The sequence below is a fragment of the Chlamydotis macqueenii genome, chromosome 2 (genome assembly GCF_036417535.1).
Source record: "Chlamydotis macqueenii isolate bChlMac1 chromosome 2, bChlMac1.mat, whole genome shotgun sequence".
Taxonomy (NCBI): domain Eukaryota; kingdom Metazoa; phylum Chordata; class Aves; order Otidiformes; family Otididae; genus Chlamydotis; species Chlamydotis macqueenii.
In genome coordinates this window covers 16618928-16644180 of record NC_141557.1, presented here as the reverse complement: position 1 = coordinate 16644180, position 25253 = coordinate 16618928, and the positions used below count along the sequence as shown (strand labels likewise).

General features: G+C 36.8%; 1 protein-coding gene across 1 annotated transcript in view; it reads right to left on the bottom strand.

The window, feature by feature from the left end:
- MPP7 (MAGUK p55 scaffold protein 7) overlaps window positions 1-25253 on the bottom strand; it is a 161123-nt gene that overhangs the window by 90451 nt on the left and 45419 nt on the right. The window contains exons 2-3 of the mRNA XM_086742142.1: window positions 23961-24121; window positions 10348-10466 (exon numbers count right to left, since the gene is read on the bottom strand). Of these exons, the coding sequence (XP_086598268.1) occupies window positions 10348-10466; window positions 23961-23997 (156 nt within the window). The 5' untranslated portion in view covers window positions 23998-24121. The remainder of the gene's footprint in view (window positions 1-10347; window positions 10467-23960; window positions 24122-25253) is intronic.

The window sequence follows — 25253 nt, the reverse complement described above, 5'->3', positions numbered from 1 at the left end:
AATGAATTTAATCGTGTGTGTACTTTGCTAGCAATCTTTAAGGTGGAGCAGCCACCAAGTAAGAGGAGACATGTATCTGGAAGGACTCAAAGTCTTAACCAGAGGCTGGGTAAAGGGCCCAGGGTCCAGGCATGGCTATTTAGCTGGACTTAGAGCCCGTGCTGGTATTTGAGGAATCTATAAATGTGGTTCTGCTTAAAAATCTAGAAAGTGAAGGTATGTATATTTTCAGTGGTGAATTTCAGCCCTGATCAGCTGTAGAGGAAAAGTGGGACCAGGCTGTTCGCATGTAATGAAATAGCTTAACTTTGCAACTACATGCAAACTAGGCAAGAGGAATGTTTTCCCTAGGAATTTGTATGTCCATATTAACATGGCATAGAAATATTTCATCTGTATACACTTACTGTCATAATTTCCCAAAGCGCCAAGGAATCAATTCAATCCTTATTTAGTAGATGAGAAATAGAAGAAGCCTGCAGACACACATAGGAGGGCACACTGGGGGAAAAACTGAGTCTTAGTAAGAAAAATGGAGGGCAAGAAGACAGCTGCAAAATACATGACCATACTGTATGCATGTGCCACTCTAAATGGTCTTTTTGAAAAGAAATCCAAGACAGTGTTTTAAAAACTGTCACTACCACAGGTACCTTAGGGTGGTTCAGCTGGAGCAAGAAAGCCTGAAATCCTTCTCTTTGTAGCACAGAAATGGACTATGTCACCATACTGAAGATGCTATGTCAAAGTGAACCTGTACATTTAGGTTTTCCTATTGCATTGAAGACATAGTCAAGTTATCGCAATTGTTGTAAATCACTCATCCTTGATTTGCACAGACAAGTAAGCTTTATGCTTTTTGCATGTTTTTATCTCTTATTTCTTCAGCACTTTATTGGTTACTCAGCAGTGACTGCACCACGCGGATAGCACCAGTATGTCAAGTGCTTATATGCTGCAGCTCCCGACTTGAGGTAACTTATGTTTCAAATGAACTTCTACTGACATCACTACACTTGCAAAGTGAGCACTAGATTCTATAAAGGTACACAGAAATGGCCATTAGAGAACCAACCTGTGGCTAAGAGAACACTGCTGCGGAAACAATTCTACCTGTAAGCCCAAAGGAATAGCGCACATGTAGCACACTATGTCACTCTCTTCTTTCCATGCTTTAAAAAGGAAAAAAAGTTACAATGGGGATGACTTTAAAAAGTTGTTTTTTTTTAAAAAAGTGCTTAAGGCAGCACAGAAGAAAGAAAAGTAATGGAAACTGAAAAAAAAAAAACATGAGTAAAAACTGTACGTGTATGCCTGTATTTCATACAAAGGAGGAAAGACAGTGAGGATGTGTGTAACATTACACACATTACAGAACACTGTGAATTTCCTTCATGAGGATTACCTGGAGAATGGATAACAACGGAGAATTCTAAAAAAAAAAAAAAAAAAAAGAAGGGAAGTTAATGTAAGCAGTAACAAAATCTGCTGGTAGGAAACAGAGGCAGGCATTTTTTGCTAAGTTTTATTTTTAAGATTTTTATGAAGTCTTATTGTATCAGTTTCCATGCTTCAGAAAGATTTTATAACTGTCACATCCCATCCTTCTTCACTCTTACAATGGTTTTGCACTGCAGAGGCTTGTTTGGGTAGTTATGACTTTCTGTTGTTAAAAGGAAAATAGTCCAAGATAGTAACAAAAAAAATTGTTTTAAACACTCCCTCACATGTTCTGCCACAGAACTTCTGATCCAAGGGAAAGGAACACTTTAGAAAAACAGTTTAAAATTACATTATCCTTGGATCTCTTGGATTTATCAGACTACTATTATTGAGCAGCTTACGAGACCTTTGATTGGCCTCAGTATCATAAACAAAAAATGTATCACAGTGGTAATAAATACTGTACAAGCTTCATAAGACAAGAAAAATCTGCGTATGAGCATAGATTTGAGTCCTAAAACTTCTCTGCGAACTGCTGCACCAGTTTTGTCACCAGGCTAGTACATTGCCCCCTCGGTAACAAAGAAATTACAAACTATTGGTCTTACAAGGATTGATTTACTTCTTTTATGTCCAGTACCTTTTGGCTGGATTTCTGCTACTCTTTGGAGGTTTCCCAGCAGAAACTTTAAATCAATTACTACTGATCCAAAAAAATGCCTCTGTCTGGATTTTAACCTAAACCAAAGTTTTTTCACATTCCAAAGCACTGATTTATTCACAAGTTTCAAGTAATAGTCATAGACCAACACTTCACACCTCTGATTTAATAAGCTTATCTACTTTATTTTTAATTTCAAGTTTGTTGGTACACCATACCTGTAGAGACTTCTGATATCAGCCCAACTTCTCAAGCTTTTATGAGACTAAACTGTCAACAAGACAATTTAATTGATACTTCAGAAGTTGATCTTTGAATTGTTTTCTTATTATTTTTTAAAAAGTGGGCTGAAAGAAGGAGTTGACGACAGGAATGGGACTTCCTTATAAAAATCTAGGTGAAAAGTTGCAAATGCCTATTATAGACGTATTAGCAACTCTGATACAGAAACTGCAAGACGCTAGAGATACCAAATTTCCAAACTTCCAACAAACAAGTTAACACTAGATATCCACTTAAACTTCTACCAAAAAGTACAAAATAAAAAACATATAAAAAAAAATTTAAAAGTATTTACCAGAGGAGAATCCGTTCAATACACTTCAGAACAAAATGATTATTTATGTCCACCAGCTGCCTGTTTCCTAGTAAACTATCTACTAGCTACAATTGTAACAAACGCTTTTACTTGGACCATCATGTAGGATCCATATTTCACCAGAACCGCGCTAACCCATCCATGCAGCACTAGCACTACCTTGACATGCATTTTCTTACAAACAAGGTTACACCATCCAAAGCTATGCCTGACCACTTCTTGGGCAATTTGGAGGTGCATTTTTTCACTTTACTAGAGGCACAAATAAGCACAGGTAGGTATGTGTGAACATGCATGGCAAAACAACTTTGTCTTTACTCAGAGAAGAGAGAGTAAGCCTGTTACATGTTACAGTAAGTGGAAAATTCAGGGGTTTAGTTATAATTTCAAACAGGAATCCATTTTTATTTTGCTTATTTTTGCCCAGTTATTACCTGATGTACTGCATCTTTACACAATAAGAGCACAAAATAGTCAAAGGGTTCAACACACACACACCAACCAGAAACCTCACCAATCTCAACACGAGAAGCAATCATTTGCTCAATGCCTGGCTGCTAACTACCTTTTCACTAATGTTTCCATGGAAACAATATCAGCCTGAATTAAAGGTCCTGTACTATTCTCTATAAAACTTCAATTACCTTATTTTGATTAATCTGATCACTGTTCCCATGGAAATTAAGTTTAAAGGCAGCTGACTGCCTCCAGCTAAGAGCGATCTCTTTACTTGCAGATTTCAGTTGCTGGCTATTGAGCAAGTCTCAAAAAATCACTTTGGCTTTAAAAGTAACACTTTAAATGTATGTGGCATTTCATAAAGAGTAACACCTTGCATTACACTTTTTTTGAACGCAATAATTTTGATGAAAGCAAAACAATTCATTGCTTCAGTGGTAATGACTCCAAATAAGACTGCAAACTACTGTCAGTCAAGAGGCTTTCTTACAGAGTATTATTTCTTCAATTATTTTTATCCTTAGGTAAGGAGAAAGCATGTGGCAAGTTTCTATTCCAGTATATGAATAAGACCATTACCTATAAAATACTTTGGATGAGAAGAGTACTGAAATTCTAACAATCCCTCATATATATTCTGTACATACAACTCAAGCAGGAAGCTTCAAAAAAAATAACTGGCCATCAAGCTTTCTCTCCAGACAATGAGAAAAAAAAAAGCCTTAAATTACTTCCATGCAGCTTTTGTATTTCTTTGCAGACTCAGTATCCTAATACTATCCATATATACACTATTGTCAGACAGTTCTGTAGGGCTGAAAACATTGCATATCATGTGTTCGGTCAACAGGATTTGAGGCAAGACTGCACCACATCTCTTTCAACAAGAGACATTCACTGAACAAGGACATCCTTACACAAATTAAGATTTCTTTGATTTACGATGATCTGGATTTAAAGAATGACAAATAACTGCCACCTATCACCAAGTATATCAATATTCCTGAGTTCAACTACAGTAAATTCCTTCTCCCCTTGCCAGAACTTGTAGAAGTTTTCAGATCGGCACAACGGACCACATCTGTGCGTTGTTTGGACAGTTTGCATTACAAGAGTGATCGCTTTACCCTTGCCATCTTTGCATGACTTCTCTGACTGAAAGACACAAACTATAATGTAAGAAATAACCTTGCCTGATTCTCCTCTAGAGCATGAAGAACAATTATTTTTCATTGGCCATGAATTGTTACTGGCTGCCAACCACCACACTTACACCTCCTCCTCCAGATGGCCGGGTGGTAAATGCTTACTCACATTGCCTTTTCCCATCTCCAAAGCAAACAGCACTTCAGACCTCCGAATGAAGTTACAGAACTGCAGCCTATTCCCTTTACTGGGGACTCACAGCTTTTTAAAAATAAATATCACTGAGAACTCGGCAGTAAAGAACCTCAAGGACTTCAAGTACCAACACAGCATTTTAGTGAATGAGCTATCAGTTTCAATAATTCCACCCACTCCAAGGTGGTCTCCATACATCTCTCCAACTCCAATGCTTTCCCTCAAAACCACAGTCCACCACTCTGTTAGATCTGAGGTCAGGTGCCACCTATGGTCTATCAAACCATTAGTCCTACTTTCTCTTCTAGTGCATTTTCCAGGCTTGCCGCTCTTGGGTAACACATCTCCTCTGAGCTCCTTCTGACGTGACTGGTTTTGTCTGCCCTGAAATCAGAAACTACTCTCACCATTCTCATAACAGGTACAAACACAGTAGCCATCAAAATCCCCTCACAAACACACCCTGATCTTCTACATAACATCTTAACAGAAAAAAAAAACAGTTCTTGCAACTCGCAGAAAACAGAGTTCCAATAATAAATTATGAAGATTGTATAAATATTAGTTCTAGAGAAACTATACATGAAGAACAAGGTTATGAGAAAGTAAGTAACTTCTGTATGGCTAGCAAAAAATATTTGAAAAATAGCTTCAAACCTGAAGTGCAGAAGTAGTCAACATTAACATCATCGACCTGCCATGAAGAAAGCCAACTCCATCTCACTACAATCTCCAACCTTCACTCTATATCATTTGTGGCGTGCTTAGGCCTTACACTATCTAATACATCTTCCTCAGCCACCATCACCCTCCCAGACCTTTGACACATACACAGATATCATTCCCTCCATCTATGGGTCATCCTCATCAAAAATTCAGAACAATGAGTTCAGAACAATCAGTTGTCACATACAGCTCATCAGAACAACTCATATAATCTGAAGTCTGTTCCCTCTATGTTCTTTTGGGAAGAAGATATAAACATGTGGATGCCTGAGCTCATGCCCAAGCAGAAGCGTTCACCATGCAGATGCGTGACACGGGAGGTAAGTACATGTGATCTGTGCAGCACGCACCTGGATGTCGGCTGCAGAGTGTCTAATACATCACAAGGTAGGGGAAGCTGCACCATACAACCCCTCCACGAATGCCAAAAGAACCTGCACAGCTCTTTCCAGGTTGGACAGTTATGAGTTAGTCTATCCTCTAGCATAAAACAAGCCATGAAACCTTATTAAGATTCTCTGATTCTGTACTGTCGATGCAAAACCCTTCATCCTCATCCTACAAACTAACAGCTTTTTCTCATGGAATTTGTGTGTAAAGCTCTGGGTAAAAACTACGAGTGTATACAAACTTGCCTATGAACTAGGCCTGTACCAGTCCAGACTGAAGATCTAGCACATCATCTGCAGATCGTTGATGTTATCACTGTAAGCATGTGTGTTTTGTTTTGCACTAGTCATCAATTTTTTTGTAAATGCTATCTTTATTTTTCTCATTACCAAAGGAACCACAGTAGTCTGAAAACACCTACATTTACATATTGAAAAATCTGAGTCTTCACACCGGAAATTTCCAATACTTCTGTACCACAATGATTGTAAAATTTGGGCTATGTAATCATAGGATTCAATTTGCATGCCAAAGAAATTACACCAGGATACACTCAACTGTTCTATTTTTGGAAAAGGTGTTAGCCATCAACATAGACAAACATTAACACACACAAAATAATTTCTCAGAACTTCAAGTCAAGTCATATCCAGGTGAAACTAATAAAAAATCAGCACAAATTAAGATTTTGCAGGGCCAGCTACCAAAATACTATGCAGTTATAATAAGATCAGACTAGATTCACCAAATACTCCTTACTTTTCCAGTAGTTATTTTCTTTTCCAGTGCCACATAGTGCTTTTTGGATGTACAAACTCTCCCCTATCAAGAGGAACAGCAACATCACTTGCTGTGACTTCTTTTTCATCATGCAAAGAACAGTACTGGCTGAAGGACTGTGCATGCTCTGAGCTGAGCAAAACCACTCAGTAAGCTGCAACTGGTTAAGAAATACTTCGGTAGCAGCCCAACAGATAAGCTTACTCAATTCCTGAGCATTACATCCACAACCAGAAATGTCTAAGGCAACAGCGCAAGTAGAAGCTTCACCCTGGAACTAAATAGACAAACAGTAAAACACGTGTCTGGTGCACTAAGAGCAAGCAAACACACATGGAAATTCTTGCAGCTTCTCTGAAAATAAGCTAAAAGAGTAGTTAGAACAGATCTTTATTTATCCCTTCTGTTCCTCTAAAAAAAAAAAAAATCCAAGCAGAGCACATGTGTACTATTTCAGGTTTCAGCTACATTAGTGCTCACAATTACCCTGAAGGATCATCTCTTCATGTTCCTTTCCTATAAATCTCTACAGAATTACTGGGACCTCTGCTATATAAAAAGTAATGAGATGGATAAAGATTTTTGGTAGAAGTTAAGAGAATCATGTAATAAGACAAGGAAGTAACAAATTGAGGGAAGCAGAGACAAATTTTAAACATTCACTACCCAGAGCCAGTTTTCTCTTCCAAACTGTCAACAACAGTTGTGGGTTCCCTCTTCTCTACATTTCGCAAACTAAAATCTAATCTACAGATTCCTTTATTGAGAAAAGAGACAGCAAAAACAGTTGCATCAGTTTTTGCTGGTTTTACTTACGACAATAGGAATGTACTGTAGGGAACAATCCAGCATTTGCAGGGGAATGGACTGGATGATCTAATACAACTTTTCCATTTCTGACTTCTTAGAACAGCTCAGGCTGATCCAAGTTCACAAAGAGATTTCTGTCCAACAATACTGAATGAAGAGAACTCCATGACAAGGTTTGGGGCTTTTTTTTTTTCTTTTCCTTTTTTTCTTTCTTTTCAACACTAAGAGAGCCAGAATAGCAAACCACATGCCACAGCATATAACCATGCAGAAAACACTATGATAATTAAATACCCATAAAACTTAGAATATCTGTAGAAAAAGTATAAAGTTCATCTTAAATCTTTCAAGCAATTTGGAGCATTTTATCCATTTTATAACTGAAAAAAAAGCTCTTTTCTAGTATTTGAAATTATTAAATAGTAAACTAAGAAGATGAGCGTAGAAATTTTTATTAAGCAGTGTCTGTCTTAGGTAGAGAAATATTAGTGAACCACGCTCATCTTCTTCCAAAACTGACACATACCAGGATCACAACATCCTTGGCTCTAAGCTAGTGCTTTTTCTTTTTCTTTTTTTTTTTTTTTTTTTTTATTACAAAGTATCTGTCATCATTCTCTGCCTGAGGAATTAAAAACATTTGTCTTTGCAAGTACAGTTGAATTTAAGAAGTTATTGCTAGGAAAAAGTCTTTTAAATAGGACACCAGAACCCAGAAAGAAAGACTTGGCACTTCTGAAACCTTGTAACAGGGAAAAACTATGGCAGATGGCATTCTTTCTTCTGCTCTTACAGCTCTCTTCCAAAAATGCTACAGGCTGCCTTCTCTGAAACTTGATAGGATACTGAATAATCCTTCTAAAAATGTGTTAAAGGTCAAACAAATACTGTCAGTTTCAGATACAGTTAAGCCCATCTTGGAGCAGAGATACGAACTCGATAACCTTTCGAAAGCCTGTCAGGCCCTACTTTCTATGGCTGAACTCCACAGAAATCAAAAGATGAGGTTCAATAGCCTGCGATACACACAGGGTCAAACCAGATTCTCTTAGTAGTCTCAATTCTTGTAATTAAACATCTTCTGTCTTTTGAATGAAATTAATGTGGCATATTAAAGAAGTGCAACTAGTGAACACTAAAGACAAAGTGTCAAGAACTAAGTCTATTTTAAGATAGTGTGAGACTTAATAGGACATTAAAGAACTGTTCACAGGGTCAGAGTTACATGTACATTTAACACTTGGACCTAAAACATACAAGATAAATAATAAAGATGGTTGGAATACTTCAATGCCTTCTTGTTGTAACCACAACAAAGTGGCCATTCACTGATCCCCAGAACTTTCCAACTGCCTCAAGAAAGCTTTCTCATTAGTTCTTTTTTTTTAAATCAGAAAGACCAATCCATGCTGCAGTAGCAAGCAACATGGTAACTAGGGCACGCAATTAGGAGAGCCAGTGGGAAAGCCCATTTTTCCAAACTGAGAGCATACTCAAGGTGAATAAACCAGTTACTGTTGTGCTATCTTTGTCTTCTTTTGAAGAAGGGGCAAAAGGGTGCAAGTGAAGGAGTTTGAAAAGGTTTAGTTTTTGCCTCAACAGAAAATTAAGCCAAATGTTGAAACGTCAGTGTTTCACAGATCCACAGTCATTTTCTAGCCAGCCTTCTTTAATTCCCAGTCCAGAAAGAAAACTAATTTAACAACTGACCTAACATTTTGCTTAGGTGCATACCACTGTCAGCCTATATTAGAAAGATGAGCGGTGTTTTCCTTGCAGTGATCTTCTGAGCCACCTGAACAGGCAGTTGCAGCAAAGCAGTAAGGAGTCTGGGAACCACCGCACTTCAGAAACTTTGATGAAATTCTTTAGGCAAGCAAGTATTCACAAAATCATAGAATAGTTTGGGTTGGAAGGGACCTTTAAAGGTCACCCAGTCCAAGCCCCCTGCAAGGAGCAGGGACATCTTCAACCAGATCAGGTTGCTCAGAGCCCCGTCCAACCTGGCCTTGAATGTTTCCAGGGTTGGGGCTTCCACGACCTCTCTGGGCAACCTGTTTCAGTGCTTCACCACCATCAAGCACTGTTCTCCTGTTTGTTGCTTTTGTGTATCAACCACCAGCGAGCACTTGTGTTTACTTTTATACGTAAGTTCCCAGCTGTTTCGAAAATAATTTTGGCGAAGTATCAACATTACTACATCTTTTTTCCAGAATAAGATAGCTGAAAGAAATGGGAAAAAATTATTCTCTCAAACCTACATCAAAATAATCCCAGTTTTATGCTTCCTTTAGACCAGCGACTGACAAAGGCAACAAATTCTGCTCAGTTATGTGCAAGTCTGGATATGTTCACAGAACAGGTTACTACCACTTACTTACTCATTTCAGATCTCAGAATTTTCTTCCAGCTTGAATTAGCTCTGTACCAGAGACTTACTATTTTGTAGGAGTGAAACATCTCTAACCAGCTGATGCCATTTTTCTGCTAAAAGCAATTTTAACATTATCGCAGTAGCTGTGCATACTCCCATGGCATGCTTTGATTTCTTGTTGCTGATCATTTTCATAGCAGGACGCTGTACTCAAGTATTCTTCCAAACTTATTTTAGGTCATACTTTAGTCCAACGTATTTATACGCAAAACACAATTTTAAATGGAGGCAAGCCAATAAAAGAAACAGCTTACTAGAATTTCAGTTGACTTTGTTAAAGGAAATTATTTTAAATTAATGTGGCTACTGAACTGTTGCCATACTTGACCTCAGAAAATATATTCCTTCTAATTTTTGCTGTGAACATTTATTTATTTAAGCTAAACTCCAGGTCTTGAATGTTGCCCATAAAGAAGTCTCAGATTTCCTGCTACTATTTCGTACTCTTTTTTTTCTAAACAAGGGCAAACAACATATGTTTGCCGCATTAGCATCACACTGCCAAAACATCACTCTTAAATGAAATCATCTATGTATTTTTGGTAGAATCTTATTTAACAACTTCCACCCCTGACAGAAACAGAGTTAAAACAAGGCTGTTTTGTTTTCACTGAGCAAGAGTTTGATCACTGGTTTACTAGATGGCGCTCAAAACATTTTTCCATACACTGTTCTCAAAGAGAATCTGACTTAAATGTGGTTTACCTTCACCAGTGAATGAAGGCTTTTTTCACCAAACATATCCCAGAGGAAGGTCAAGTCTTCCTGGCTGTCCACATATGGCTGCAGCTGGGCTGGCAAGGCAGCCAGCAGCTCGTACAGACCTATAAAATGAAAATAAAACACAAAGTGTAATCTAGGGGTGATCTCATTAATTTCACTTAACAGTTCTACGTAATTGGCTGCCCGGACCATGTAATTCTAACAGAATAGGGAGACTGGAATATCCAACATAACATTAATTTGCAGAACCAAAAGGAACATTTAAAAAAAAATTACGAAGAAGCAAGCATTAGCAGTGTACTTTTTACCTTGTCACAGTTATCAAGCTTCTACATCCACATATATTTACACAAGGTTATGCAGAAAATTCATAAAGGTTTTGAAAAAAAAGGACAAAACCAGAAAAAAAACATACATTCCTTTGCTTAATCGTTATTCCATTTCCCTTGATGTTAGCCAAAGAGTGAAATGAGTCATGAATAGGAAAAACTTCCTTAAAAGAACAGAAACTGGATAGGGTGGTCCATTAAAAAAAGGTTTGTGGTTTCTCTAAACATTTCTTCCTAATATATTGCTTAATATTTTTTTTTATCCCGTGTTCAGTAGGAATGCACAGCAAGACAAAAGGAACTGCTCTCTTTTGCAGGATTAAACTTTAAAAACCAAAACAGTTTGCCCAGGCACACATGCACACAGAAATATTTCGGTAACATTTTTAATGTGCAGGTATTAGATTCTCCTTAGGGTTAAAGCAATTGCTGTTCCCAGTTATTTGTGGCACACCTCACCTGCGGTCTCTGAAGGGCAGACAGTAGCACACTGTTCCACAGTAGCATACAGCATAAAATATTCATCATGTACACAGGCCATCAAACTGCTGTCCAAGAAATGTAGCAACAGTGTTTGCAGCAGCCCTCTTTAGGGAGGTAACCTGGCACGAGCTGATATCAATTCATAGCACATGTTTAATTTTCCAGCGGGATTACTTGGGGTAAAAAGGACAAAATGCCTTTTTCTCCTGTCTGCTGTCTACAAAAACACCAATAGTCTCCTGGGATCCAAGATACACGGTCCTGTTATTATTTTTAGTCTGAGTAAGTGCTGCTGTTCATCACAAGGACAGATTTACAAGATGTTCTACTGAAAAGAACATCATTGTAAGTTATAGGTGACCTATCATTATTATGCCTATTATCTCCCTAAAACTTGTGGTTTAGAATATTTATTAGTAAACGTAATTTCACAACCCTTCCAGGCACTACATATCCCTTTCAAAATTACATACAGCACCTTCAGGATCCAATTATTTAAGTTGTCTTTTTACTGCCTCTTAGTAAAATATTCTGGAAAAAAATGTTCGTTCCAGATACATTCTTTTCGTGGTCCAAGTGTTTTTCTTTTCATTCATTTCTCTTAGAATCTTGCTTTTATTTAAATCTGCTCTTGTTCATGCTTCAGAAATACTGGGGGGGGGGGGGGGGGGGGCGCAGGGAAAAAGAGGACACAACTCTAACCACTCCAAAAAAAGAACACTGAGCCCTGCCTAACAAGATGCAGTCAGTGATTAAGTGGACACTCAAAGAATAGGTCTGAATGAACTCTTGGGTCCAACTTTCCAGACTACTAGAACTTCAGCACTTAGCAAAAATGGTTATTTTTTTATCATGCAATTTATGCTTCAAAGGCATTTTCATTTAGAAAATTAAAAAATTTCTTTACACTCAGTCTTATACTTCTGCACATAGCTACTTCTGTTACTGCAGATAAACTTACCTCAGAGCAACCTGAAGGTTGTTTGAAAATAGAATAGAAAGTTCAATGTAAGCTTACACTGTGGCCTAACTGCTTACGAACAATTCACAAGTGCCATTCAGAAGAAAAAAAAAAATATTAACTTCAGACACTCCCTTCAAATAAGAGATGTATAACAGAGCAAGCTTTCTTTTCCTTGATCCATCAGATCTGCTTAAATTTCACACATAACCAACTATAAAACTATTCTGTCCTTGTAACTTCCTCCTCAAAGCTTTGATAATTAGATCCCCAGTGAAAATAAAATGAAAGTTCATGTTTCCTGATGGATTAACTATTACAGTAGTGACACAGGGTGAGACTGAATCTGCCTATAATGAGACTTGGGTTTTATACACAGAACTTGCAGAGAAAAAATTCTGCCTGCCAGCACTCCAGGACTGAGCGACCCTGTGGGTACTTGCCCACATTAAGGTTTCCACATCCAGCTCAGAAGCGTATGTGGGCTTCACTTGTTCATACAGCCCTGAATTGCCCCTTCCAGGGAAACAGGTGTCCATGTCCCCAGTGTGCTACCAATAGCTTTGACAGCAATGCACCCAGTCAGTGCAACACTCCTGGGGAAGTGAAGAAAATTAGACAAGTGCTGACTGGCTTTATCCAACCCTGTGGCTATGTTTGCAGTGCTGCTCTGCTTCAGCTCTCCAGTTTGGTGCTTATAGCTTTCAGACAGAAGGAAACCAGAATCCTGCCCTTCTCTGCAGCAGCAGAACCAGAGGAGCACACCATGCAGCATGCTGGAAAACGTCGTGCTCCTGCTCTTCCGACTCCTCTTGAAACTGAGTGCTATGTAGCCAGGAATAAAAAAAACTTCAATGAAGGAGCCAAATGAAAATTGAGCAGAAGGAGAACTTAGGATATTTAGTGAGGGAGAACAGAAGACAAGGACCTAGAATACATCTAAAGTTAAAATTTTTGTAATTTCAGATCAACTGACTCAGCTATAGCCTCCTTCCAAACAGGAGGCAATGGCAGCAGAAGATGCTAGCACCTGTAAAGATTTACCTTCACAGACAAAGTCTCATTTTCCCTTGTTCCTTCTGTGGTACCCAGTACCAAACAATCAAAGATTTTCAGATAGGCATTCACATTTTTATATACAAAGAGAAACAGTTCGTGGATCTTCTACACATACAGGCCTCCAACTGAAACACTGTATTTTATTTGTCTCTCAATTACACAGTGTGCTGTGAAGAAACAGTGAAAACTGTGGCTGGCATATGACTTTACTAGCAAATCAGATCTAAAAGGAAGTACTTTCGTGATAGGGCGAGGGACAAAATAATCTGTCAAAAGTTACCATAAACCAGTAATGAACTTGAAATCCCATCTTTCCAGCACCTGAAGGACGGTAGCTCAAATCTCTGCAGCCCTGTAAGGTGTCACTATACAGAGATGCTGTCATGAGGCAAGAGAAGTAAATCAAATTTAAGAGCAAGGACTGCTTCAGCCCAACCTAACTAGCATCTCAGGTGGTTCTGCAAGCCAGAGCCAAAAGCCACCAAAATAAGAGGCAGTTTCTCTCTGGTTTTAGTATTGCCAGGCTGTTGAAATCAGATTTTTTAATTTTTTTTTTTTCCTCTTTTCAGTAGCACTTATGGAGACTGAAGTGATGCTATACTGAACATTTTTGACAACTTCTAAAAATAAAAAATTAACTTTGAAAAAGTTCATAGCTATACCCCCTATATTCAGATGAAGTGATCTGCAAAATAAAAACGCATGTTCATTGCGTAAGCTATGGAATCAGATGTATCTCAGCACCTCAGAGTTGAATGCTATCATTGTAAGCACGTGGCTGCCAGGCCTTGGTTGTGCTCTTGGTCTCAATTTGATGTTTCTCTTGAAGTCCCAGCTCCTTGAGTCATATGACATGCATGAACTCCTATTAAAAGAAAAAGTATTTTGCACACTTTCTTTTTTGAAAGATGCCCACAATTTAAACAAACACACACACAAAAAAGCGTCTACAAGTTGTGTTTAAAAAAAAAAAAAAAAAAAAAAATCATGAAAAGCCAAAAAAAAAAAATTTCCAACGTTGGCAACACTGTAAAGAGTCTTGTAAAAAAAAAAAAAAATTTCCTCTTTTTACACACTGTTGCTATTCTAGTCAGGTCTAGTTTGCCTAAATTTAACCAGCTTTTATATTTAAAAGGAATCATATGCCCCTTGAGATTTCCTAGTATCAAAATACTTCAGGTGTCAAAATTCAGTAAAGTAAACATGAGTTACACAAGAAAAACTCATTTACCTCGATTTTTAAAAGCAGATCATTTATTCAAAGGTCCCAGAAGACCTGAGCATACATTAAAAAAAAAAAAATTTAACAATGAGCTTGAACATGGAGACATAAGACTATTCTGCAATTACAGAAGGGAAGTGACACCGGTAGGTCCAACAACTTAGAGGGGGGAAAAAACAAAACAACAAACAACCCAGATCACAATGTAATCATCCTTGGACATTCACAAATCATTGGAACAGAGGAGGAAAAAGTGCCCTTTCTAGATTAAACAAGGTCACATAATGTGGTGGCAGGAATAGAATCATAGGATCGTTTATGTTGGAAAAGACCTTTAAGATCATAGAGCCCAGCCGTTAACCCAGCACTGCCAAGTCCATCAAAGGAGTCAATTCCAGATAAACAAGGGAGCTCCTAGTTCTAGATACTAGTATGCTGCTATTTATATTTGTGATATTAACTAAATTAGGTACAGTATCTAACACTTACATGAACTAAGTAAAAGCCTATAGCATGGAAATATTAATAACAGGAGACAAGCATGGCACATAAGAATATGTAAAACTTGTAAGAGTGAAGGAAGAGAGGGTTGTTTGAAGGTGCTTATATAGGCCATTAAATCTGATTAGCTGATTCAAGAATAAAGAAATTTAACAGGAATAAGTTAATACTGGGTATATAATACTCTTTTAATGAAATTTATTTCAGCCAAAAAAAGTGACACAGGCAATTAAAATCCAATGACTAGATAACCCTGCCCGCAGAAACAGTTCCATATAAACTATATGCACATAGATAATCTAAATACACATATGTAATCCAAAACTAAAATTTACAACATCTTGTCATAGATAGAGAAACTACTCTGAAGATTTTGGACTTGTTGCAAGAGCAAGTAAGATAAAATGGCTGCAAATAAGGCTTGTTGCATTCTGACAGCTTGGACTACACCAGTAATTCCAAGGGAAAATTCAGCTATGTTTGAAAACTCAGCACTGTCTCTGCTTAAAAAGGTAGTAGATAAGTGTGTTAAAAGAACAAATTGAAATTTAAGTAGTTCCTGTCATCAGAGTTATCTTCAGCTTTTCCAAAACTTAATTAATACAATTTAGTTTTATTTGATCTGAAGAACAGAGTGAGTAATAATGGCAATTCCAGTTTAGAAATGTGTATGCTAAATTTGCCCATGCAGTAAGGTTTAAGACTAAGCAGCAATGGAAAGCTTTTAAATCAGAAACAACGGGACAAAGAATTTTTCCAGTTCTAGAAAATTGCTTCCTTCGTAGTGTTATATTCTATAGAAGACTGCTTGTTCCTAGGAGGAGAATAAATGGCTAAGCAATTGATGAAAGTGTTCCCGTACTGAACCACAAATCTGCTGAACTACGACAACACTGCAGATTCCAGATGCTCTACATTCTTGACATCAGAATGGAAAAATTTACTGTTAGTCTAGAGAAATTTAATATCACCATTCTTGTCATATCCTTCATAGCTTCATTATTAGGACAAGTCTGTGGAAGCTATAAACTAGTGCTAAATGATAAAAAATATGGTCTCTGCGTTCCATCGCTCTTGCATATTACAAGAAAACACCAACTTTGTTTTGGTTAGTGTCAGGAAAGAAACGGAGACAAATGGATGTGCATTTGCTTTCATATGTTAATTAGGTTCCTGAATTAGCATTCTGAAAAATGACGCCAGACTTCAAATCAAAAATTTTTATGGCAGCTGAGGGATAATAAACACTAGAGAACATATATCTAAGCCCAGAACAACACTGTAAAATTTTATTTTATTAATAAAATGGGACACACCAACCTTTAAATTCTCCAGTTTGTCAAAGGTAAAATAATCAGTACCATTTGCTGCCATTTATAACAAGCTGACATTTTTTCACATTTGACCTGTACTTTACAGTTCTATAAAGGCTCAGACAACACTTGCCTTACACAAAGCAAACACCGTTGCAGTAGAAACACTCATTCTGACATCCTTGCTGCTGCATAATAAAATCAGTCACTAACAGCAAATATTGGAAGTTATTTTATTCTGACGTTTGACATCAGTATTTATGCACAGACTCGAATGAAAACATGCAGTACACATATGCATTAGGATAGACAAACTGCACCATACTATCAGACTCCAGTTGTAAAAAGACCACTATATGCTTAATTTTATGTGCTACAAATAGTTCTTTTTTATGTTCTCTTAAGTAATTCCACCAAATATATGGGCTTCCTGACACTGCAAAACGTTAAAGACTAACAATTTTTCTTTGCAGAACCAGACTGATTAACTCAGTCCAGCATGTACCTTTTTTTTTAATTTTGCAGTGCAGAGTTTGAAAAAAAAAAAAAATTACCTAATTTTCAAAGGTACACAATACTGTGTAACTAGATAATCATTACATACAACGGATTAACGTCTTTGAAGAAAATACCTGTTTTACTTGCTAATTCTTAAAAAAAAAGTAAAATACTGAAATGCTAGATGGCGTAGCAATAAAAATGTCAATGTTTTATTTTCCTCCTAGTAGAAACAAGAATTTTGTTGTAAGAACAAGATTACATACTCAGTAACGGCAATACATTCTTTTAACTTAAAGTTGTACCTAATTTTTATTCCTCCAAGCTATATTAATTTGCAAACCCACCTTAAAACAATGTTATGACAGAAAATTTTGCAAGCGAGCAATCATTTAAGCCCACCACTTTAAAAAGTATTATTTCCTTCAAAATGGAAAAGTCTTTAGTTTTGGAACTTGGCTCCTGGAGCTAAAGAATCCTCAGTTGTTTGAAACAGTTATTGGTCTTTTAGGATTTGTCTCAACATGTGTATTTCAGATTTAGCATACCACATACCGTTACGTTCTGATGCAAGTTAAATCGTTGATCCCTATTTGCATTCATACAAGGCAAGACAGTTGCTGCAGAGTTCTTGCTTGTACAGCTCACCAAAGCTGCTTCAAAATCAAAACCCCTGAAAACATAGTTACTAGACGCAGTGTCAACAAGGATAATTTGAAAGTTCAGAAAATGCACTTTCATGAGTACTCAAAAGCTCTCCTATTATCTGCAAGAATAACAGACATATATAACTGATTTAAAGTGACCTATCAAGCAGAAATTAATAAGCAGCTTGTGGAAAGCTCATACAAAGATCTGATGTTCGTAATTTTTTCAAAAACTCTTGGCTCCTCCAGTAAAGTCTGCATACTTGAATAATCTTGACTAATTGACTGGTCCTTCCTATAGACATCAGCTTGGCGAGTCTTTAGTATTTCTATTTAGATCTTCATCAACACTAGAGGAGGCAATAGCAAGTACCTGGCAGGCAGTCAGGAAAGAACTCGTTCCAGCATTAGGATGTCACTGGGCACGCTTGCCATGTTTAACTCTTTAGTCATAGTTTGCAAGGTTAAAAGACTTGGCACTGTGGAGGAGTGGCAAGGAATATTGAAAGCGGCATTTTACATCCGCAAAAGGAGGACACTATCTCATTAAGATACTGAATAAAAACTTCTAACAACAGATGCCAAGACTACTTTCAACTCAGTTGTGCCTAAAACTACTGGAAACACCATTTGCTTACCATTTATCCCAACCTTTCATATTGTGTCTTGAAAGTACAAGAAAGTCCTACAATCATAGGCAGTACAGATGCCCAAAAACATGCCAGTATATTTTTTCAGTGTTGTGTATGACTGAGTTTAAAGCTTAACCCTCAAAAAAAAGTTATGCCATTACATCAGTCATGCATGCATAGACACATACGCTTGACATAAAAGTCAGTTACATAGAAATAGAGTCAAGTACATAGTCATCTTATCTTAAACATAATTTTAATAATTTCAAATAGTTTATATTCCTAAACTATTTCATAATTTATTCCCAAGACTAATATGCTGCACTTAGGTGCTTCTTGTTTTTTGTTTTTTAAACCAATGTGTTATTTTTAAAGCAAAATCATATTTGAACCTGCTGTGTTCCACAACAGGCAACTACCAGCTAGCAGGGAAGCTTTTCACAACCTCTTAGTAGCACTAAATTTCTTTCAGATTAATGGCTTTAGTTTCATTAAATCAGCCAATATTTGACCTGACTTTGGACTGAAAAGCCACAAAACCTTTATCTGACAGTAAGCACACACTCTGCTAACTAATCTGGACACTGGCACAGCTACACTTGAGCGGCACAGCATAGCAATCTGCTCTTGGCAAAGGACATCTGGCATCACTAGGAATTGTCAATCATTTGTGTAGATACAGCTTTTGGTCTAATGAACACAGCTATATGTTTAAGCCTCTGGTTTGAAACAATATAGACTGTCGTACTTTCAAATTCACCACAAAACTACACATTGCTCACCAAGAAAAAAAAAAACTGAGTAAAAATTGTTGCAGCTACCAGATCATTTGAATTTAAATTTATGCCCAACAGTTTTAAAGAGTTTACCATCAGTAAATATAATTGCACACATTTTCTAATTCCAGACTGCTGAATCAGTCTAGCATAACATAAAATATGAACCCAAAACAAAACTGTTCAGATGAATTTCATTCTACTTGGAATAAGTTTTCCAACAGTCACCATAAATATGTTGATACCAAAATAAATACCCTTTCCAACACCAGCAAGTTATATTTTTAAAAATTAAATCTGATAGCAATTGAAGCTAGCCATACATCTCATAGTTTCCCAAATCATTCATATTAATGCTAGCCTACAAGCCATTTAATGCCTCTGGCAGCTGGAGATGGGCAGAATTCAAGAATGCACGGTAAAATATTGGCTCTATTTATTAATTCAGTATACACTTTGCCTCAGCTAGTTCATGGATTTTCATTAAAATCTTGTCATATCTGTGCATTTCAACATGGTAAGAAATTTAAGTAGCCTTGAAATCACGATGCGGCCAAAGGCATTTAGATACTACGCTATACCTAAGTTATAAGCAATGGTGTGAAGCAGGCAAGCGAAGGCTTTCCCCTGCTCCGTTTCCAGTGCGGCACATCAGCAGAGAAGCAGAGGCAGTTTGGAGAGGGATTCAATCGCTCTGTAAGCCTTCGCTCTGGCAGCCTCTGATGGAAGAGCTACTCCCAGAAATCTTTCCTTCATCACTCTCCTAAATTCTCTCTCTCTTCATCTCATAACAATGAACCCAGATTTTTGGCCACCATTTAATGTTATGACTTTTTTTTTTTAAACAGACTGTAAAAATAGAACTCCCTGATTTCTGTCTCCCTCCTCATTCTAAAAAACAGGTTTAAACAGTTAAAATCTTAAGCCACTTCAGTTTAATTTGTCCTTTGGCCCTTACAAATGTTTCTGATGTCTCCCTCTCAGTTCACTCAACTACTCAGCTTTCTCTTCGTGTTATTACTGTTTCTTTTTTTTCCTCTCCACCTTTTTATCCTTTTCATTAGCAAGCATTCTTAGGAAAGATTATTTTAAAACTGGCATGCTGATTAAAATGCATTAGTAGTAAATAAAAGGAAGACATCTATATGAAAAGAATAAAAGCAATGACAGCATCTTTTGGTGTTCAGATGATCGCAAAATTGTCTTTGAACTTTGCATTGCTTGCAGTGGTCTCGCTTCACTGAGAGGTAATCCATACGGACTATGCAGCTTTCATATCAACATAATATTCCAGCATAACCTTTTTATGAGTATTCACCTCATCCACATCAACAGTATGCAGCTTCAGAGGTCAAGATAATTCTTAAAGAAACACAGAATACACTACCATAAACACAGCTTGGAAAAACACCAGATATTTAGAACAAATTTCATAGCTTTAATTTGTATTACTACGAAACAGAGAGGAAAATACCAAAACTGTGAATATTTTAAAGGTCATGTGAACTTACAATTTGGTTAGTAAAGAAATGTGTTGGATTTTTTTAATTAAAAGAAAAAAAAACATGTATTCAGTTTTACAGGCTTGTAATATTGAAAAAACTCTGCTATCTGGCACAGCATTAGCTCCTATATGTACTCAAGAAGAAACTAATATAAGCCTTGCATATTTTTTCTTTCTATAATTTACACTATTCAAATTTAAGAACTGCTTCTGACTTTCATTATATTTAAGCAATTGCACACAGCTTTACTTGGTGGCCAAACTTGGCCCATAAATGTGATTTTCCCCGCTGACAATACACGAATCAAAAACATAAAGTCTGCTTTGTATATTTGTGCATTAGTTTTTAAGGACAAACAGAAAAGCACCTTTAAACTCGTCAGCTGAGCAAGCCTGATACAGGGTTGAGAGGAAAGAAAACTGTAAAAATTTTACAATGTTTTTCACACTAAAACAACACTTAAAGCATAATGATGTCATCTTGGCTCCACCAAAATCATCCATGAAGCTGCCATATACTACTGTGAAGCCAAGACTGCAAATTTAAATCTTCCCAAACATACCAGATAAGTGAATGCCAGATCTTGCAGACTTGCTTTACCTGCAGAAGTGCAAGTTGTCTTTCTCAGTCTTCAAGCTCTATTTGATGGGCTTGCACAAAGACTTCTAGTAGATTTTTGCAACACAGAGAATACTTAAAAGCTTCAGATACAGCCTTGGGCAGGAACTCAGCCTTCTGTTCAAGATCATTCCTTTAAGATAACTTCGACCTGACACTGATAGGACTATAAACCTTAAGAAAGGAGCAGGATCATGCACATGCAATAAACAAGTAACTTTTAAAATTGTTATTATATAAAAATCGAATTTCTATATGGCTAACGGAGAGTAGAAGAGAAAGAAGCATGTGCACACATAAGCTCTTCCCCTCTGTCTTAAGAAGCCAGATCAGGCTGGTAAGGTACAAGATTAATTTTAAAATCACTTGATTAATCTAAATTAATTAAAACAAATGTTTTAAAAGATGGCAAATATTGTAGCCATGCTTTTGATTTATCATAGTTTAAAGTCTGGTAAACGTCTCTTAAAATTGATTTAAGAATCAGTGTTCTTCTGTGTTCAGAAGAACATACAGGTTAAAATGTGGTATAACAAAAGCACATACAAGGAAGGAAGCAGTTGCAAGGACACGGTGACATCCCTAATAAAGTTTGTTTTTACTTTGTCAACAATGTAAAATTAACACAAGTAGGTCAACACTCAGTGTGATCAAATATAGCTCATCATGAACACTATCCTGCTTTTGACAGTGGTCTGATGTCGAAGATTATTAAAAAATATTTCAATCTTCCCTACTAGCGTCCGAGTTTCCAGTAGCCCGTGACTTCGCAGCTTTCCGATATTCGCAGATGATTAATTTCTATTTACTAGTCCTCAATTAATTCTTTCACTCATTTTAAATTCCTGGTTTACTTTTACTTCACCAGGATACAACAGACACAAAAATAAGCTATGCTGGATTTTCGTTTGAATGCATTAATAAAATAGAGTCTTAGACTGACTAAGCGAAGTTGCATCCCTACCCTAGAAGTGCTTTTTGTTAGGTCCCCACTAAGTGAGGGGACAGTGCACAGTGTCCCAGACACTCTCACGGACTAGGGCAGTTTCAATTCATTACATGTGACAGCATGATTTCGTGGAAAATCAACCTACTCACCAAGGAACAGAGGTAAGAAAAGACAGATTTGGTATTTCTCTTTTTTTTCCCCATCTAAGAGTGAGAGTAATAGCAGAAATACAGGGCTCCGATTAGACACCATCTGTATTATAACCAGGACAGAACACACAGTTTGATGTCATAATTCAAAAAATACTTCAGTACTTATCATCCTCATCAGGAAATACTGTAAAGAAAGTGGAAGAAAAAAATAATTCTCTCTTCCCTCCAAATGCAAATTTTATTTAAAGAAACAGTTTACAGCTTGCAACAGAAAACAAACTGGATTTAACAAGCAGTATTGTTTAACAGCAAGATATTTATGGTGTGTATCATATTTTACTACAGATTTCCTGGGAGAATGGAGATAGTTAAGCTTCATCACACACCAGTTATTAAAGCTGTATTTGGAGCATCACATGCATTAAGTAGCACAACAGAACAAATTTTTAGAGACACTAACACCATTTTAAAATTAGGATTTAAAAAAATTATTTACTGGAGCCCTTTTCGTTCTTTATTCAGAGACTACATTTGTAACTATTACTTTTGGACAGATCAGCATACTTTAAAGAATAAAACAAGCAAAATTGTCAGCATCAGGCACCAGTCATCACACGTGCCCCTGGCTGTTCATCTCAACATGTTCTTGAGTCTTCTGAAATGTCAGAAAGCCTTTGGCCAAGTAATAATAATAATAAAAAAAAAAATTAAGGCGAGTTTTGGAAGGACACAAAAGCTGGCATGATAAAGAAAGTAAAACTCCAGAGTGGAAAATCAGCCCAGAGTAGACCAGGACAAGTCTTCCAAAATTCAGCTTTAGCATAAACAAACAGCTTCAACTGCACTTATTTCCATGTGGGAAGGGGGAGAACAGAAAGCAATGTAGAGGTAGGGTTTGGTGAGATGACAGTCAAATCCCTTAAACACCAAAGGATGATGAAAAAAAGGCAAATAAAAATGAACATAACCCTCCCTCCTCATGGTAATAAATAAGTCCCAAATAAACACACACACCCCCTAAACTCTAAAGACTGACTTTCTAATCTAAGAAAAATTTATCACTGCACTGTACAGTCTATTTAAAATAATAATCATATGCAGTTCCTTATATACATTTTTTTTTTTTGTATTCCTGACTTGAAACGTCCTTCTACATTTTCACAATCCTGATATTACTTCTTGTGCACAAAACTGTGATCTAGAATAACAAGTACAGGAGTGGAAAGCAGGGATCTTTGTATTGCAATCTCAGCTGCATCACTATTTACCAAACACCCTTGAGCAAAAATACTAACTTCAGCTGTCCCTAAAACAGGGACAAATATTTGAATGTGTGACCTAATAGTGTGATGAAGAAGGTGAAAACTATGGAAAGCTACGTATCTGCACTCCCACTGCCTGCAGTCAGTGACAGGAACTGGACTCTGATGTGGAAGTCAAGGGAAGGAAGAGAACTTGAGACAGTATTTTTCTTTGCCTGATTTGTTAAAGAAGTGTCAAAACTAAACAGTCTGTGTTCAGAAATAACTCCACTGATAACTGTAACTCACAGAGGAGACAGTCTAGACTGCTGCAAATATTAAGGCATGTATGATATCATCTTTTATTTTTTCCTCCTCCTTTTTTAAGTTAACATTGTAGGAACCATGCTCAGAGGTGAATCCAAGTTCTTCAGGTCCATCTACAATACTGTTTGGAGTTGTTCTTTTGAGGCTTGGGGATGGAAGGGAAGAAGATGGTGGTGGGACTTGCACAAATCCATTTATTTTATCTGTAGTGTTTCATATATCTAAATTAACTTCAGGAAGAAAAGGTTATGTTTAAAGTGTTAAATTAAGCATCTGTTGAGACCATAATTAATTATCTTATTTGATTATTTCTTGAAATAGAGACTGTAGACTTAACAAATAAGATCTGGAGGAAACATGCAGTCCTCCTTGGCTTGCGTACCTGTGTCACTTCCAGATCCAGTTGATAACGCTGGCATGATTTAGTCTGCAGAGTATCGCTCAGGAACGTCAGACTCTGCAGCCAGAAGGCAGAAGTTAATTTCAGTTTAACTGCTTGCAGCCAAGTTGTCTACGAAGATTTATGTTATCACTCAGTTTCTCCTAGAAAGAACAGAATTACGAACACCAGTAAGCTGTAAATTACTAACCAAATCCAAATCATCACAAAATAAGCCTCTCATTTAAGACTCTCAAAACAAAGAGCTTTGCATTTATTTGTGACTGATAAGATTACTTTTTCCCCAGGTGAAATGAGTTTTGTTTTCTTCAGTCTAGCCTATAATCTCATACTGCTGTAGAAATAATTTAAGACATTTCTCTCATGTAAATTATACTCAAACTGTAGCGTGTCAGGTATTTTGGAAATAAAGTCTAGGGTTACTTTATTAAAACAGTGAATAATTTAAGTCACTCAAATTTTACTACTCCTTATCCCATGAAAAAAAAAATTGCTTACTAGCATGGTAATTTATCCAATGTTTCTACTTAACCTCCTTTCAATTGTTTTCAGTTCATTTAAGATCTGCTGCAATTTTCACTTGTAATCTGGAAATACAATCAAGTTTTAACTGAAGTTGTAAAAAGCAAGACTGGAGACAAACACTGCGAATAGCACTTTGATTCGTGGAGTTGATGGAGCCATTATCGTGCAGACCATGTAAGGATTTTTTCTGTAATTCATTACTATGAAGTCAATATTTTTAAAGACTTTTTTAAATTATTGCACAGGCCTATGGATATTAAATTTTAGATCTTTCTTTTAATCAGTTCTTGAGAAAAATTCAGAGCAAGTAACAAAAGTAAAAATCAATTTCAAATATAAGTGAATGTATTTAAATTCAGGTATGTTAAAATATGAAACTGGAAAATAAACTTGTGAAAAAGAAATTCAGAGCTAAGACTGGAAACGTTTACTAATAGCAGGGCAGGGACTGATGTGTTTGCAGGGAGAAGGAATGGAGAGGGGGAAGTAGAAGCTGACAGAAAACAAGTGTTTTCTCCAGATTTCATAAAACAAAAAGGATCCTTGAAGAAAAAAAGTAGCATAATTGTGCTTTAGCACAAAAAAAATAAACAAATAGAAGAGCATTTTGCTGCTGCTAGTTTGTTCTTTGGTTTTGTTTTGTTTTTTAAACACTTTCATATTTATCAGAGTGACTTTTGAAGTCATCTTGGCTCTGAAAGTGCATATATTGGACACATTCGTACTTGGCAACAGCCTTGTGGAAGAGTA